Here is a 13874-nt window from a genome sequence, read left to right as displayed (position 1 = left end):
TTTTCCTTTTACAAACGTTTCTTATTTTTTTTTCCGTCCCTTTCTCTCTCTCTCTCTCTCTCTCTCTCTCTGTCTCTATCTCTATCTCTTTTCTCTCTCTTAACTTGTAAAAATAAAAATGGCAAGAGAACACGAGTTTCTAAGCTTTTTAATTATATATCATCAACGTGATCGACGATCGAACATGATCGATCGTTCGTTTAAACTGCACGTGTGTGTGTCTGTGTGTGCGTGTATGTGTACGCTATAATAATATTTATTTATTGATTTACAAAAGCGACGAGAGAAACGATGTCCAAAAGTAATGAAACGAAAGACGATTACAATGGCGGATTTATGCATAGAAATGGCGGAGGCGGTTGCCTTGGGCCTTATAAGATATAAGGCCCCGACACGACACGACACGGGACGATACGACAAAGTATAAAAAAAATTCCATATTATATAAACAAAATGAATTTAATATCTTTTGGCGACATATAATTTTCGATATATAATTTTTAATTTTTATTATCAATGAGATTATGATCGAATTTTATTGCACAGTGTTTATTTTTCAATTTTCATGAACGATCGATGAAAGAAAGTATATATACGTAATGTTATATTGTGCGCATAATAATTGATTTGTTTTATAATGTTAGGGAAAAGGGAGGCGGGTGTCTCTTCTTCCCTTTATTCCTCCTCCTCAAGAATTTGTAATTTGTCTCCGTGGATTCCTCAAAGGTTTAAAAAATCCGCCAATGATCAAACGTAATCAAAACTTAATGTCCCGTTCTCAAGTAGCGTGAACCGCGAACGTTGAATAATTACGCTTTCTCATTCACTTCAGCTCTTTCTCTCTCTTTCTCTCTCTCACTCTCTCTCTCTCTCTCTCTCTCTCTCTCTCTCTCTCTCTCTCTCTCTCTCTATCTCTCTCTATCTCTATCTATCTTATGCTTATTTATTATTTAATAAAAAGAAGCGTACGTGGAACTTGTTCGTATGAAATTTTTAAAATATATATTTTAATTAACAACATCGAAAAGCAATCGACGTTAAGTATTTATCATCCATTATTATATACGTAGAACATCCTGTTTTACGCTTGGCGGCCATTCTATTCGTCATATCTGTGAAAATCAAACCGGTTTGATTTTCTTTTGATGATTGAATCATTCGACATCACAGGCAATCTTAACGATAAACACGAGTCCAACGTGGTTCCACGAAAGCGTAATTCATGTTCGTGATTCACGCGGCATAAATCTTCAGGAAAACGAAGATGAAGACGACAACGACGAAGACGACGACGACGTCCGTCTCTCTCTCTCTCTCTCTCTCTCTCTCTCTTCCCTCTCGCACTTAGGATTAATTATTTATTTCGAATCTCAACGCGAGAAGAACATCACGTTGATTTAATTATTTTCTCTTTTCTTTTTTCCCTCCTCTTAGTCCGCCATATTTCTTTCCTTTTTTATATAGTTCGCAATTATCGATTGATTGAAAATTGATTTCTTCTTCCTCTTCTTCTTCTTTTTCTTCTTCTCGTCGAGGTTGAAAAAAAAAAAAAAAAGAAAAGAAAAGAAAAAAAAAGGATGACGAATCTTCGCGAGCATTAATTAATTAATTAATTGATTTCATGCTCCCTCAAGAAAGGACGAAAAAGTTGGCGCGCACATACATATACATGTTAATGTAATTCGAAGTGCAATAATTAGTATCGTATCGGTTGCCAGACTCCAGTTGCTTCGTCCCGACGATAATAATGAGGCCTATTATCTCGAAAGACGGTAACCGCCGGAAATTGATTGTCCTGGATATATTTAAGCGTTGCTCGTACCTAAAAAGAAAAAAGAAGCGGGAAAGAAAAATAAATAAATAAATAAATAAATAAATAAATAAATAAATAAATAATAATAATAATAGTAATAATAATAAAAGAAATATTAATATTTAATAATATTTAAAAATTTAAGTACAGGAGATCCACTTTCGCGTTTCTTATTGACAATGTTAAAGAGATGTGGAAAAAAGAAATGATTAATTGATTAAAGATCAATAATAAAAAAAAAAAAAAAAAAAAAAAAAAAAAAAAAAAAAAAAAAAAAAAAAAAGACAATACAAACATTTTTATTTATTTTTTTTTCTCTATCATATGTTCTATGCAGTACCATGATATTCTTTAAAGATCAATTAATCTTTAAAGTCACGTAAGAACTTTTGATTCATTTTGTACTTTGATTATGTAACTTATTATATTAGTTATGTAATTTTTAATATTTTTAGTTATTAGTTTTCATATATTACATATTATTATTTCATTCATTATTTATATTATAGACGCACATACATTACTATATATTATTAAAAAGTAGTAGAAAAAAAAAGAAGAAAAAAAAAAAGATATGTTTATCAAAGTAAACACATAAAATAGAATTTATCTACAGAGTGGATCATCGAGTATTGTTTCGTTCAAAATATACAGTTTATCGATAAAAGAAATATATAAACAAACAAACAAATAATTCACCTGTGACACGAAATGAGGAAGTTCGACTTCCGGTGACGTCGATAGATGTTGAAGGATGAACTGATCGGATTGAGCTAGCCAGAGGTCGACACCTCTTAAGGGATCATAATTAAATGGGCCGATTCTAAGTAATCCCAGTGTGCAGTCGTAAACGTCGAGTACCTAAAAATTTCCAATGAAATTATATGACATTTTCAACTGTTATAATTAGATCGAAGCATTTACCGATTCGATTAAAAAATAATTTTATTGGATTAAAAACGTCGAGTATACACATTATGTATACTCATGCCGCGAGCAATATCAACGACCTAATCTCCTAAAAATGTTTTCCATATTAAACGAAATTGCCTGTTAAGACTCTTAATGCGTGCAACGTGTACGCACACACATACACGCACATATATATATGTATATATAATACAATGTGTATGTATATATATATATATATGATGCGGCGTGTCTACTTTCTTCTTCCTCTTTCACTTTAGATAACAGCGCACATGCACCTGTTGACCTCCGGTTAACTGTCTGGCACACCTGAGCGGCTGATCGGGGCCCTTGTCAGGGAAGGTCGCAGGGAAGATCTCGCCGGTCTTCACGTTCAATCCGATACCATAGATCACAGGCCAATGGATGCCAGCTCTTACGGTTGTATTCAATTCACCGACACAGCACAACGTTAGGTCGATTTCGACGGGTTGTTTGTGAAAGGCAGCTTTAAAAAAGGAGAAAGAAAGAGAGAGAGAGAGAAAGAAAGAAATAGAGAAAGAAAGAGAAAGAAAGAGAGAATATAATTTATATAAAAATATATAACGAGCAATCGAACGAACGACGAATGAATGAATGAACAAACAAACAAACATATAAAAGATACATAATCTATATAAATCTACATGTATTACATTTTTAGATTTATTATCTTATACAGGATGGAGTGGTGATAAATGAATCGTCTAAAAACTTTTTTTACCCCCATCTCCGACCCCGCCTGTATTTTTCTTTTGAATAAAAAAAAATGTAGATTTATTTAGATTTCCTTTTTTTTTTTTCTTCTTTTATCTAATCGAACGATTAAATAGCATTGAAAAAGAAACTTACAGAGAATATTGTAAAACAATTCCTCGGAGTAATTTCTTGGATCGGAATAACCGCCGACTAATTGAAGCTCTAAACGACCTTCCGGAAAGCCAATAGCTAATTCTGTCACCCTTTGAACCATCGCGGCTGCGGCATCTTCTGTACCTGCACCGTCCAGGTGTGCCAAGGCTGCTGCACCCGATCCTACAAATTTTACAATATCATAATTAAAAAATTTCGAAGATTTGTAAACTTTTAGAAGATCGAGTAAATCGTAATCTATCTGTTATACTTTTCATTCAAGTCATTTTGACGATCTTTGATAAATAGAATTTCTTTTTCTTTTCTTTTTTTTTTTTTTTTTTTTTTTTTTTTAAAGGGGAGAGAACTTAACGAGTAAATATTACTTACAAGGATTTTAATATAATTTTTTTTGTTTCTTTTTTTTTTTCATTTTTCTTTTTCTATCTTTTTTTCTTCTTTTCTTTTTTTAATTTCTTTCACGTTTTCCAATTTTTCATTTGGCCGGGATATAAGGTAGATATGTAAGTACTTTTACATGTCGTTCTTGTCTTTCTATGGTATTTACATAAAAAGAAATATATATATATATATATAAATATATAATGTATACCTACCGGAATGCCTCACGACGACGATTATGCACGTAGTCATGTCGTCCGAGCCGAGGATGCTCACGTTCTCTGCGAAAGGAAAAGAAGAGGAGAGCACTTAGTACGGTGAATTCCAAAGTGGCTCTTCGACGAGTATATATAAGTCGTGGTAAGCCTATTTTCTCACGCTACTTGCGCTTCGAAAAAAAAAAGAGAAAGAGGCAGACAGACAGATAGATAGATAGATAGATAGATAGATAGATAGATAGAGAGAGAGAGAGAAAGAGAGAGAGAGAAAGGAAGATATTATATAGAACGATAGTCAAAAGTACTTAGATGATTTTAAAAATTAATTGATCTTTTTTTTGTAATCTTTTATGCTTTTAGTTAGGTTTAGTAGTATATTACAGGTTAACATTGTAATTTTATAGTCTGGAAAAAAAAAACAATTAACTTGCAAAAAAGTCTCGAAAAGGAGTAATCGATAATTTTTTTCTTTCTTTTTTTTCATTTTTTTTTTTTAATAAATCACTTTGGATCACTTAGGGAACTATCGATATCAAATATTTATAATTATTATCGATTGCATTTAATATATTCGCCGTCATCGTTTCGTCATCTAGAAATGAATCATTATGTTGTTAACTAATTCAATTTTTTTGACAAAAGCAAGTTGCGTCACAATTATACCAATGGACGATATCGCTAAAAGTCCGACAATATAGTATTATATTAGTCTCTTTTATATCGTTATCTTTCGAAAGAAATGGATGGGTGAGAGTGTATTAGGTCAAGTTTCTAAGTTTTTCTTTTTTTCTTTTTTTTTTTCTTCTTCTTCTAATCTCTAAATCATTCATGTTTAGACAAGAGAGCAGCACTAGCAGAGATACGAGTAACAAACATTAAAGACGTTCTTTTCGAAGAAGTCTTAAGTTGAAAACAAATTGATCCATTAATCGACATATTATTATTATTATTATTATTATTATTAAACACGATTATAATTAATTTCTACGTAATCGAATTTATTTCTCATATAAAAAGTGAAATGTACAATTAAATTTTTTTTTTCTTTATGACTAATATAAAATATTGTGAAATAATTTGTATATACTTTAATTAAATTAAATATATATATATATATATATATATATATATATATATAATTATTACGAGACTTTAAATGAGATCAGAATGGGAGATTAAAAAGTATTGATAGAATGAAAAATATTTGTATACTAACTATCGTGTGGCAATGTGGCGGCCATTTCTCGTTGTTGGACATACAAAAGGCCAACCGGGCCCACTAATTTAGCCGGCATTGAGTGAAGTTGCGCGGCAGTCTCACGATATACGGGATGTGACACGTACAAGGACCTACTGTCCGTCGGGACATCTTCCTGAAGGACCCCGTTTACAACCAACACCATTCTGAAACATTATAAAATTACATATACATTATTATATTACGATGTTCTTTCAAGTCTATATTATTAATAATATTTGCGATCATATATTCGTCCATAAGGATATTTAATTGATAAAATCAATTGGATCTCCTCATCCCTGGTATAAATGGATTTTAAAATGGTTTCTTTTCTTAATCCTTTTTTTTTTCTTTTTCCTTTATAAATTTCATTAAAAATTCAAGAAGACAGTATCATTGATAATCATTTGTTCATAAAATATTTGACTCGTTGGTTTTAATCGGTCGTCGAAAACAATTTATTCGGATATTCGAATACTTTAATACAAATTTTTGCTCTCGAGTACTCGGATACTCAAAACTTTGATATCCGTAAATCCGGAGAATAGTAAAAGCCTTAACATATATATATGCATATATACGCACATATTATATATATATATATATATATATATATATATATATATATATATATTATATATATATATAAATATATGTAGAGAGAGAGAGAGAGAGAGAGAGAGAGAGAGAGAGAGAGAGAGAGAGAGACTTGTCCCCAGAGTCCTCCTTGTTAACACGATTAAACACAACGGAACGGCCGACACGGGTTGGCACGAGTGCCAACAATGCCTGGGCTGCCTGTGATCTTCGATCTCTTGATCCTGTTACCGCCTTTGTCATAATGCCTCGTGTATAGATCGTGCACCCAGATAAATCGTTCGAGGACTTCATTGTAAAGAGGATATATATATATATGTATATATGTATATGTACACAATATAACGATAAATGCAATGGGAGGTCGTTTAAGGGTGACTACATCGAGGAATATTTCTTTTGTAAATGATATGCTTAACGAGATAGTATAAGTAAATGAAATAAATTAAATAAAGAAGATGTGAAGGAGACCGAGAGAAAAAAAAAAGAGTAGAAGGAAAAAAGAAAAGAAGAACGAGTTAGCTTTAATTAAAATTAATAAATAAATAATTAATCTTCGAGTCGATTTTTAAAAGTCCTTTGAAAGTTTTCAAAATTTGTTTTTTCTTTCTTTTTCTTTTTTTTTTTTTTTTTTGACGTTAATACCAACGTAGATCATTGATTATTATTTTTGGCACGATAAAAAGGAAAAAAAGAAAAGGATTCTATTATGGAAAATCAAAATGGCGGATTGTATCACTTTAGGAGAAACGGGCTTACATAGATTATATATGTATCATATAAGTTTCATTTTTATACATTTATGTTTGTATTATTTATTAAATCTGAATGCGTAGTTTGTAAACATAGAAAAAATAAAGAAAAAAAAAAAAAAAAAAAGAAAAAAAGAAAGAAAGAAATGGAAATACGATTAAAGCTGGTTCGATCCGATTTATTTATTCGAGTTAACGCTCGATAACTAAAGATCGAGTGTGTGTGTGTGTGTGTGTGTGCAAAAAGAAAGAAAGAAACTGGAGTGCAAGGCAGAGGAAAAAGAAAGTCTAAAAATTCGTGTTTAGAATTTGGCTATCGTGCAAGTTAAAGAGAGATAGACAGACAGACAGAAAAAGAGAGAGAGAGAGAGAGATTCGCGTTTAGGATATAGCAATCGTACAAGTGAAAACGAGAGAGAAAAATAAAGATAGAAAGATAAAGAGACAGACAAACAAAGTCAGAGAAAAAAAAACAGGGAGAGAGAGAGAGAGAGAGAGAGAGAGAAGTCTGACTAATAGAAAAAGAAAAGCAATATAAAAAAAATGAAAGACGAAGAAAAAGAAAAAGAAAAAGAAAAATTGTCCCATTTCGACAAAAACTCGTTCCCACGTGTGGCTTAGGTTTTAAAATAGATGGTTCTCTTTGAAAACAGATGTTTTTAGCGAGCCGTATAGTGGCGAGAGTTCTAAAACGCGTTTCTAAATTTCTCGACACATTTTTCCTATTCGATTGTTTCTTTTTTTTTTTCTCTCTCTCTCTCTCCCCACACCCCACCCTTTTCTTTCTTTTTTTTCGCAGTATCTCGTCGACGTAGATATATATAAATAGACAGATCATATTCGCGAAGAAATAATGAAGGGGCACGGGAGGAAGGAAAAAAGGGGGAAAAAGGGAGAAAAAAACTTAAATAGAAAATCGAACGTATTGGATTTAGAGAAATAAATTAGGGAGAAAAACAAAAGTATTAGTAAAATGTAAGAAAAATTTCGTATAATTAAAAAGAAAAGGAGAGGAAAGAAGAAAAATAAGGAAAAAAAAATAGAAACAATTAAAGAATAAAAAAAATAAAGAAATAAATAAATAAATAAAGAAAGAAAGAAAGAAAGAAAGAAAGAAAGAAAGAAAGAAAGAAAGAAAGAAAGAAAAAATACACGAAAAGTTTCGAAAAGTCTAATAAAATTATTTTTAACTCGTACAAATATTTCAGATTTACATTGCAAATGCGTTCCTTTCATATTCATCGATCGTTTTATCGATCATTCCGATATATAATAGTTTATTACGTATATTTGTGCGTGTAATGCTCGTGCATGCAAATATATATATATATATATATGTATATGTGATACGTCACACGAAACTTAATTAGCATTCTATATTGAAAAAGAAATACGTCGTAATAATTATAAGTTCTGGTTCGGATAATTAGCCTATAAATTTTTTCTCCAACTATCATAATCTACGAGACATTATTATGGCGAACCCATATGAAAAACTAATTTGAAGAAAATCCGATCAGACCTCTCTCCCTCTTTTTTTTTTTCTTTTGTTATTCCAAAAGTTTCTAGAGATATTTTTTTTTTAAATGTACTCTTTCTTTCTCGAAACTTTTGCGGTTATTTTTTTTCTCTTTCTCTTTCTCTCTCTCTCTCTTTCTTATTTTTTCTTTTTCTCCCTCCTCATTTAAGATCAAGCCTGAAAAGTTTTGGAAAAAAAGAAACAAAAAAAAAAAAAGGAAAGAAAAAAGCATCAACTCCAGGAACTTTTGGTCTAATATTTTCCGTCATTTATATTTAATTCCTTCGTTTCATTTCTTTCTTTTTAAATCGACAATTCGCACGATCATTAGATAATATTATCTCTTTTTGGATTATTTTTTAAATATCCTCCTTTTTTGCACTCGCATTAAGATTAATACAATATTATTGTTACATTAAATAACAAGAACGAGTTATCTGTAGGATTTTGTTTTACTTTCTTCTTTTTTTTTTTTCTTTCTTCGAGAAGAATTTTTAATAAACAATCATTTTATTTTTTTTTGGAAATGATTTTTTAACATCTTCGAACAGGGAATCGATCATAATGTTTTTCCGAAATTTATTTAAATTTATTTTTATCAATATTATCGTGAGAATAAAATCTGTCATGGTTACACAATTTCTTTCATAATAATAATAATAAAAATAAAAAAAAAAAAAAAAAAAAAAATAATAATAATATTTCATAATAATAATAACGAGCTTATTTATAAAATTATTTTATTAATCAACGATCATTTTTAAAGGATGATTTTGTAAGATCTATCAAGCATGAATTATTATGATTCGCTGAGTTTATCGAAATTTTACTTTTATCTTCATTGAAAGAGAGAATAAAGTTTTTTGATATTTATACGATTCTTTTCTTTCTTTTTTTTTTCTTTTTTCATAATGATAATAATAATAATAAATTAATAATAATGATGATGATGATGATGATGATGATGATGATAATGTTATTTATAGAATTATTTTATTAATAAACGATTATTTTTTGAACGATGATTTTTTAAGATATTCAAAATTAAAATGCTTATCAGGATAATATAAAAAAAAAACGAAATAATAAAAATAAAAGGAGCACTGGAGGGGAGGGAGAGGGATGGAAGGGGTGAAAGTGGTTGGAAATTTTGAAGATCTAAGGCCTTGGAAAGCTAATCTTTCCTTCTCTCTCTCTCTCTCTCTCTCTCTCTCTCTCTCTCTCTCTCTCTCTCTTTCTCTTTCTGTCTCATTCCTCTCGTGCTCTTTTTTAAGAACGTTTATCGTTCGTAACGAGCTTGAGTCTCGAAGCTCTCGATGTCTTTAACATTGCTGACGAACGATAAAGTCTAAGAAAAACAGTATTATTAATGAAGTCTTACGATATTCTTTTCTCTCTCTCTTTCTCTGGAGATAATTAAAAAATTTTCTTTTTTCTTTTTTTGTTTAAATAAAATTCATGTCGATTGCATGAAACGATTTAATTACCTGCTTTCTTCTCCTTCACTTTTTCCTTAAAAAACGTAAAAAGTACACCCTTTATATACGATCCTAGTTCCTGTACACACCCGTTATATCATCATTAATTTCGTATAAACTTTGATTTTGTACACATACCACTCTTACCACGTAAAAAAATAGTTCTCACCTCGTGATTAAAAATAAAATTTAAGAGAATTAAAAAAAAAAAAAATAAAAAAAAAAATATATATATATATATATATAATAATATCTACTTCATTTCATTCCGTCAAATAGTAAATAATCAATGACACTTTATTCAATTTTTCTTCTATTACAACAACGTAAATAAACTCACACCTTTTCTTGTTCACGCACTCCCTTCATTCACTTTTTAGGGTTGTTTGATTAATTTTTGCTTTATATTTATTTATATCTCTTTTTTTTTCACACCACACGCGAGCTCTCGATCTTTTTCGGCTCATAGAAATATATATATATATATATATATATATATATATATATATATATATATATATAATTAAGGTAAAAAAAAAAAAAAAAAAAAAAAAAAAAAAAGAAATACGCAGAAGAAAGAAAGTGATCCAACGAGCGCGAGCCGATCGATCGATCGAGCGAGAATTTAGCGGCAGTAAGACTAATGATCGACGACGACGATGAAGATGACGACAACGACGACGACGACGGTGTTTTCCTTCGATTCCGTCAGCCGACACGTTAACAAATCGCACTAATTATGGCTTCCCTTATCAGTCAGCACGTTGATTGGCTGTCAGTTTCGATATGAGTTTTCTTGGTGGGATGGCTTGAAATCCAAGCGAGACCAATCGAAACTGTTTCTATCCATCAGATATACACACGTATACATATAACACACACACACACACACACACACACACACACACACACACACACACATGTATATAATATACATGTACGTATGTGTGTAAGTATATGCATATATGAAATACATTTAGAGAAGCCGAGAGAATAACATGTTTGGATCATCTCTAAAAACATGTCTGTGCGTATGCATGCGAGCGTGTGTGTGAAAGATATATATATATATACATACACAGGGTGTTTCACCTAATTCGAACATGTCAAATGTTTCTTTCATTAATTTTATTCTTCTTTTAAATTTATTCAATTTTGTTGATAATATTAGATTACTTATTCAACATATAAAATTTCTTAATTTTCGTCGATGAAGTAATTACGAGATTAGGATTATTTTAAATATGAATTTCGCTGAAAAAGAAATAAAGAGATAAAGAGCGAGCGTCATTATTTCTCCCTCTCTTTCTCTTTCGCATATATATATATATGATCATAAATCATGATCTTTCATTTTTACTCGTTTTTCTGATCGAGCAAATCGGAATTAATATTTGTCTTGGATTAAAATAGGAATTAGGTAAATTGATAAGACAAAATGTAACCTTCTTTCATTCTCGTAAGAAGCCATTTACATGAAACTTTTCATATTAATAATAAATTTTCTATCATTTTTATAATAATGTTAATGCTATAATATCTGCAAATATGTGTATGTGTGTTTATGTGCGTTAAATCTAATCCAAACAATTCGATAAAAATTAGATTTATTATTATTAATATTTCGACTGATTAATTTCTATTAATTATCATTATTATTTAAACAATTTAATTCATTTTCTTTTTAGGAAGTCGAACTTAATTAAAAAATTCTCTTGTATTATTTATAATAATAATAATAATAATGAAAAAAAAAAAAAAAAAAAAAAAAAAAAAAAAAAAAAAAAAACTCTTTTTATTTCCTACAACTTTTTTTGTTTATCTCCGAATAAAAGTAAATAAACAATTAAGAGATTGGATTAATTATTGTTGCATCGGTATTAAATTTTTGTCGTTGTCCCATAACATTTTATTACTTCGATTAAAAATCAAATAAACAATATATAAAATTCGAACATTCGTTCCCGTACCATTTGTTATTAAATTATTGAATTTCTTGGTAATATTTTTCTCTCTTCTTTTTCTTTTCTTTTCTTTTTCCTTCTTTCTTTCTTTCTTTCTTCTTCTTCTTCTTCTCCTTTTTTTTTTTTTATAATTGTCGAATTAAAAGCAATACTTTTACGTTATCGCACGAGACGTTGTAAAACGTTGGCACCATAGGGTGTATATATATATATATATATATATGTACGTACTTACGATAGTAATCTTTCTCGAAGATTATTCTCGTGGAAAATTACTTACACGAGAGGAGGATGATCAGTGTGACACGAACGTACGTACGTACGTAAGATCGTCGTCTTATCGAACGACTGGATGCACCGAGTCGCCGACGAGAAGATACGCTTTAATTATCCTTCGAAGGTAGCTTCGATGAAGAAGAAAAAAAGAAAAAAAGAAAAAAAAAAGAAAAAGAAAAAGAAAAAAATTAAAAGGAAAGAAAAATCAGGAAAAAAGGGATAGAGAAAAAGTCCCTATACTTTCGAGTACCTAACTCTCCTCGTAATTTCATAAAATTTCATACTTCGCGTGACGCTCTCGCAACATTCTCTCTCTCTCTCTCTCTCTCTCTCTCTCTCTCTCTCTCTCTCTCTCTCTCTCTCTCTCTCTCTATCTATATCTCTATCTCTCTTTCTCTCCTCGTATCTCCGAGCACGCGAAACATTTTCTTGGAATCGCGATTATCCACCAGCCTGAGTCACACTACGAACATTCCGACATCGAATACATGCATGAATTATCTTTAACATTCTTTCTTTTTTGCTTTTCAAAATAAAAGCAAAACTTGCATGCTCGAATGATTTTTTGTATTTATTTATTTTTTTTTTCCTTTCTTTCTCCTTTTTTTTTTTTCTTTTTTCAATCGGAAGTATATCAGATTAATCATTTTCTATTTCTTTACTTCTTTTTCCTCCATTCTCTTTCTCTCTCTTATTTCTTCTTTTTTTTTCCAGATATCTATCACTGAAACAAATAACTTTTATTTTCATAGATAGAAGAAAATAATTTTAATTACTTAATAATAATAATAATAATAATAATAATAATAATAATAATAATAATAATAATAATAATAACAATAATAATCGTAATAACAAAACATTTAGAAATTAACTAGAGAAGTAATATATATATATATATATATATATATATATATATATATATTTAAATATAAAAATTAACAAATTGCAAAAAAAGTTGTATAATATAATAATACAACCAATGATGTAATTTAATTGTTTAATTATGTACACACACACACACACACACACAGAGAGAGAGAGAGAGAGAGAGAGAGAGAGAGACACAAAATATATTAGACAAGAAATTAGAATCGAGTATTTCCTCTCTCGAAGATTTTATCTTAAAGTATAACGTTAGGTCGAATAATACGTAATTTTGTAAGGAGATATCGAAAGAGCGTTAGAACGTTAGAACGTTTTACGTCTGATAATATGTTCTAATTCTTTCGATCGCACGTTTTCCATCATAATCTGAATAAAGGAACTGGTTGACGTCAATACCGAAATTTTACACAACGAGCGTCAATGAGATGGAGAAGGGAATATAAAAAAAGGAAAGAAAGAAAAGAAAAAAAAAAAAAAAGAAAGAAAAAAGAAGAAAAAAAAAATAAGAATGGCTGTTTATCGCCGATCAAAGTCCGCCATTTGCATAACTTCCATGTTACGTATACATAAATGCATAGAGACATATACATAAATATACATAGTAATTTTATATATATATATACATACATATATATGCATACAAACATGAATATATATACACACACACAATAAGAAGTTTCGAGAATAGTTCTAATGCTTAGAAGCATCGAGATCGTCTGGCTTGCGCACCCACTTTCTAAGTTTCTAAGCGTAATTGTCCGATCGAAAGTCGAAGATATCGGGAAAGAAACAGGAAGACGAATATAAAAATGAAAAGAAAAAGAAAAAAAAAAAATATATAAATATATGTATATATATATATATATATAAAATTAAATTATAAAATACGAATAGAAAAGAAAAATAATTTATAATTTTTCAATCGAT

The 13874-nt window shown here is 29.7% G+C and overlaps 1 protein-coding gene across 4 annotated transcripts in view; it reads right to left on the bottom strand.

The window, feature by feature from the left end:
* Positions 1 to 1547: 1547 nt before the first annotated feature.
* Positions 1548 to 13874, bottom strand: part of LOC124953475 (protein N-terminal asparagine amidohydrolase) — a 44097-nt gene continuing 31770 nt past the window's right edge. For 2 of the 4 annotated variants that reach the window (XM_047504911.1, XM_047504910.1), the window contains 6 exons: positions 5450 to 5637; positions 4231 to 4296; positions 3614 to 3796; positions 3022 to 3230; positions 2513 to 2674; positions 1548 to 1822 (listed from right to left, as the gene is read on the bottom strand). In XM_047504911.1, the coding sequence (XP_047360867.1) occupies positions 1697 to 1822; positions 2513 to 2674; positions 3022 to 3230; positions 3614 to 3796; positions 4231 to 4296; positions 5450 to 5636 (933 nt within the window). In that variant the 5' untranslated portion in view covers position 5637 and the 3' untranslated portion in view covers positions 1548 to 1696. Of the gene's footprint in view, positions 1823 to 2512; positions 2675 to 3021; positions 3231 to 3613; positions 3797 to 4230; positions 4297 to 5449; positions 5638 to 9828; positions 9899 to 10161; positions 10303 to 13874 lie in introns of those variants that run through there. The other 2 variants (XM_047504912.1, XM_047504913.1) reach the window with 2 other exon arrangements.

The sequence above is a fragment of the Vespa velutina genome, chromosome 12, assembly GCF_912470025.1.
Source record: "Vespa velutina chromosome 12, iVesVel2.1, whole genome shotgun sequence".
NCBI lineage: Eukaryota > Metazoa > Arthropoda > Insecta > Hymenoptera > Vespidae > Vespa > Vespa velutina.
The sequence above is the reverse complement of the archived record's forward strand: the minus strand, read 5'-3'. Positions and strand labels throughout refer to the sequence as shown.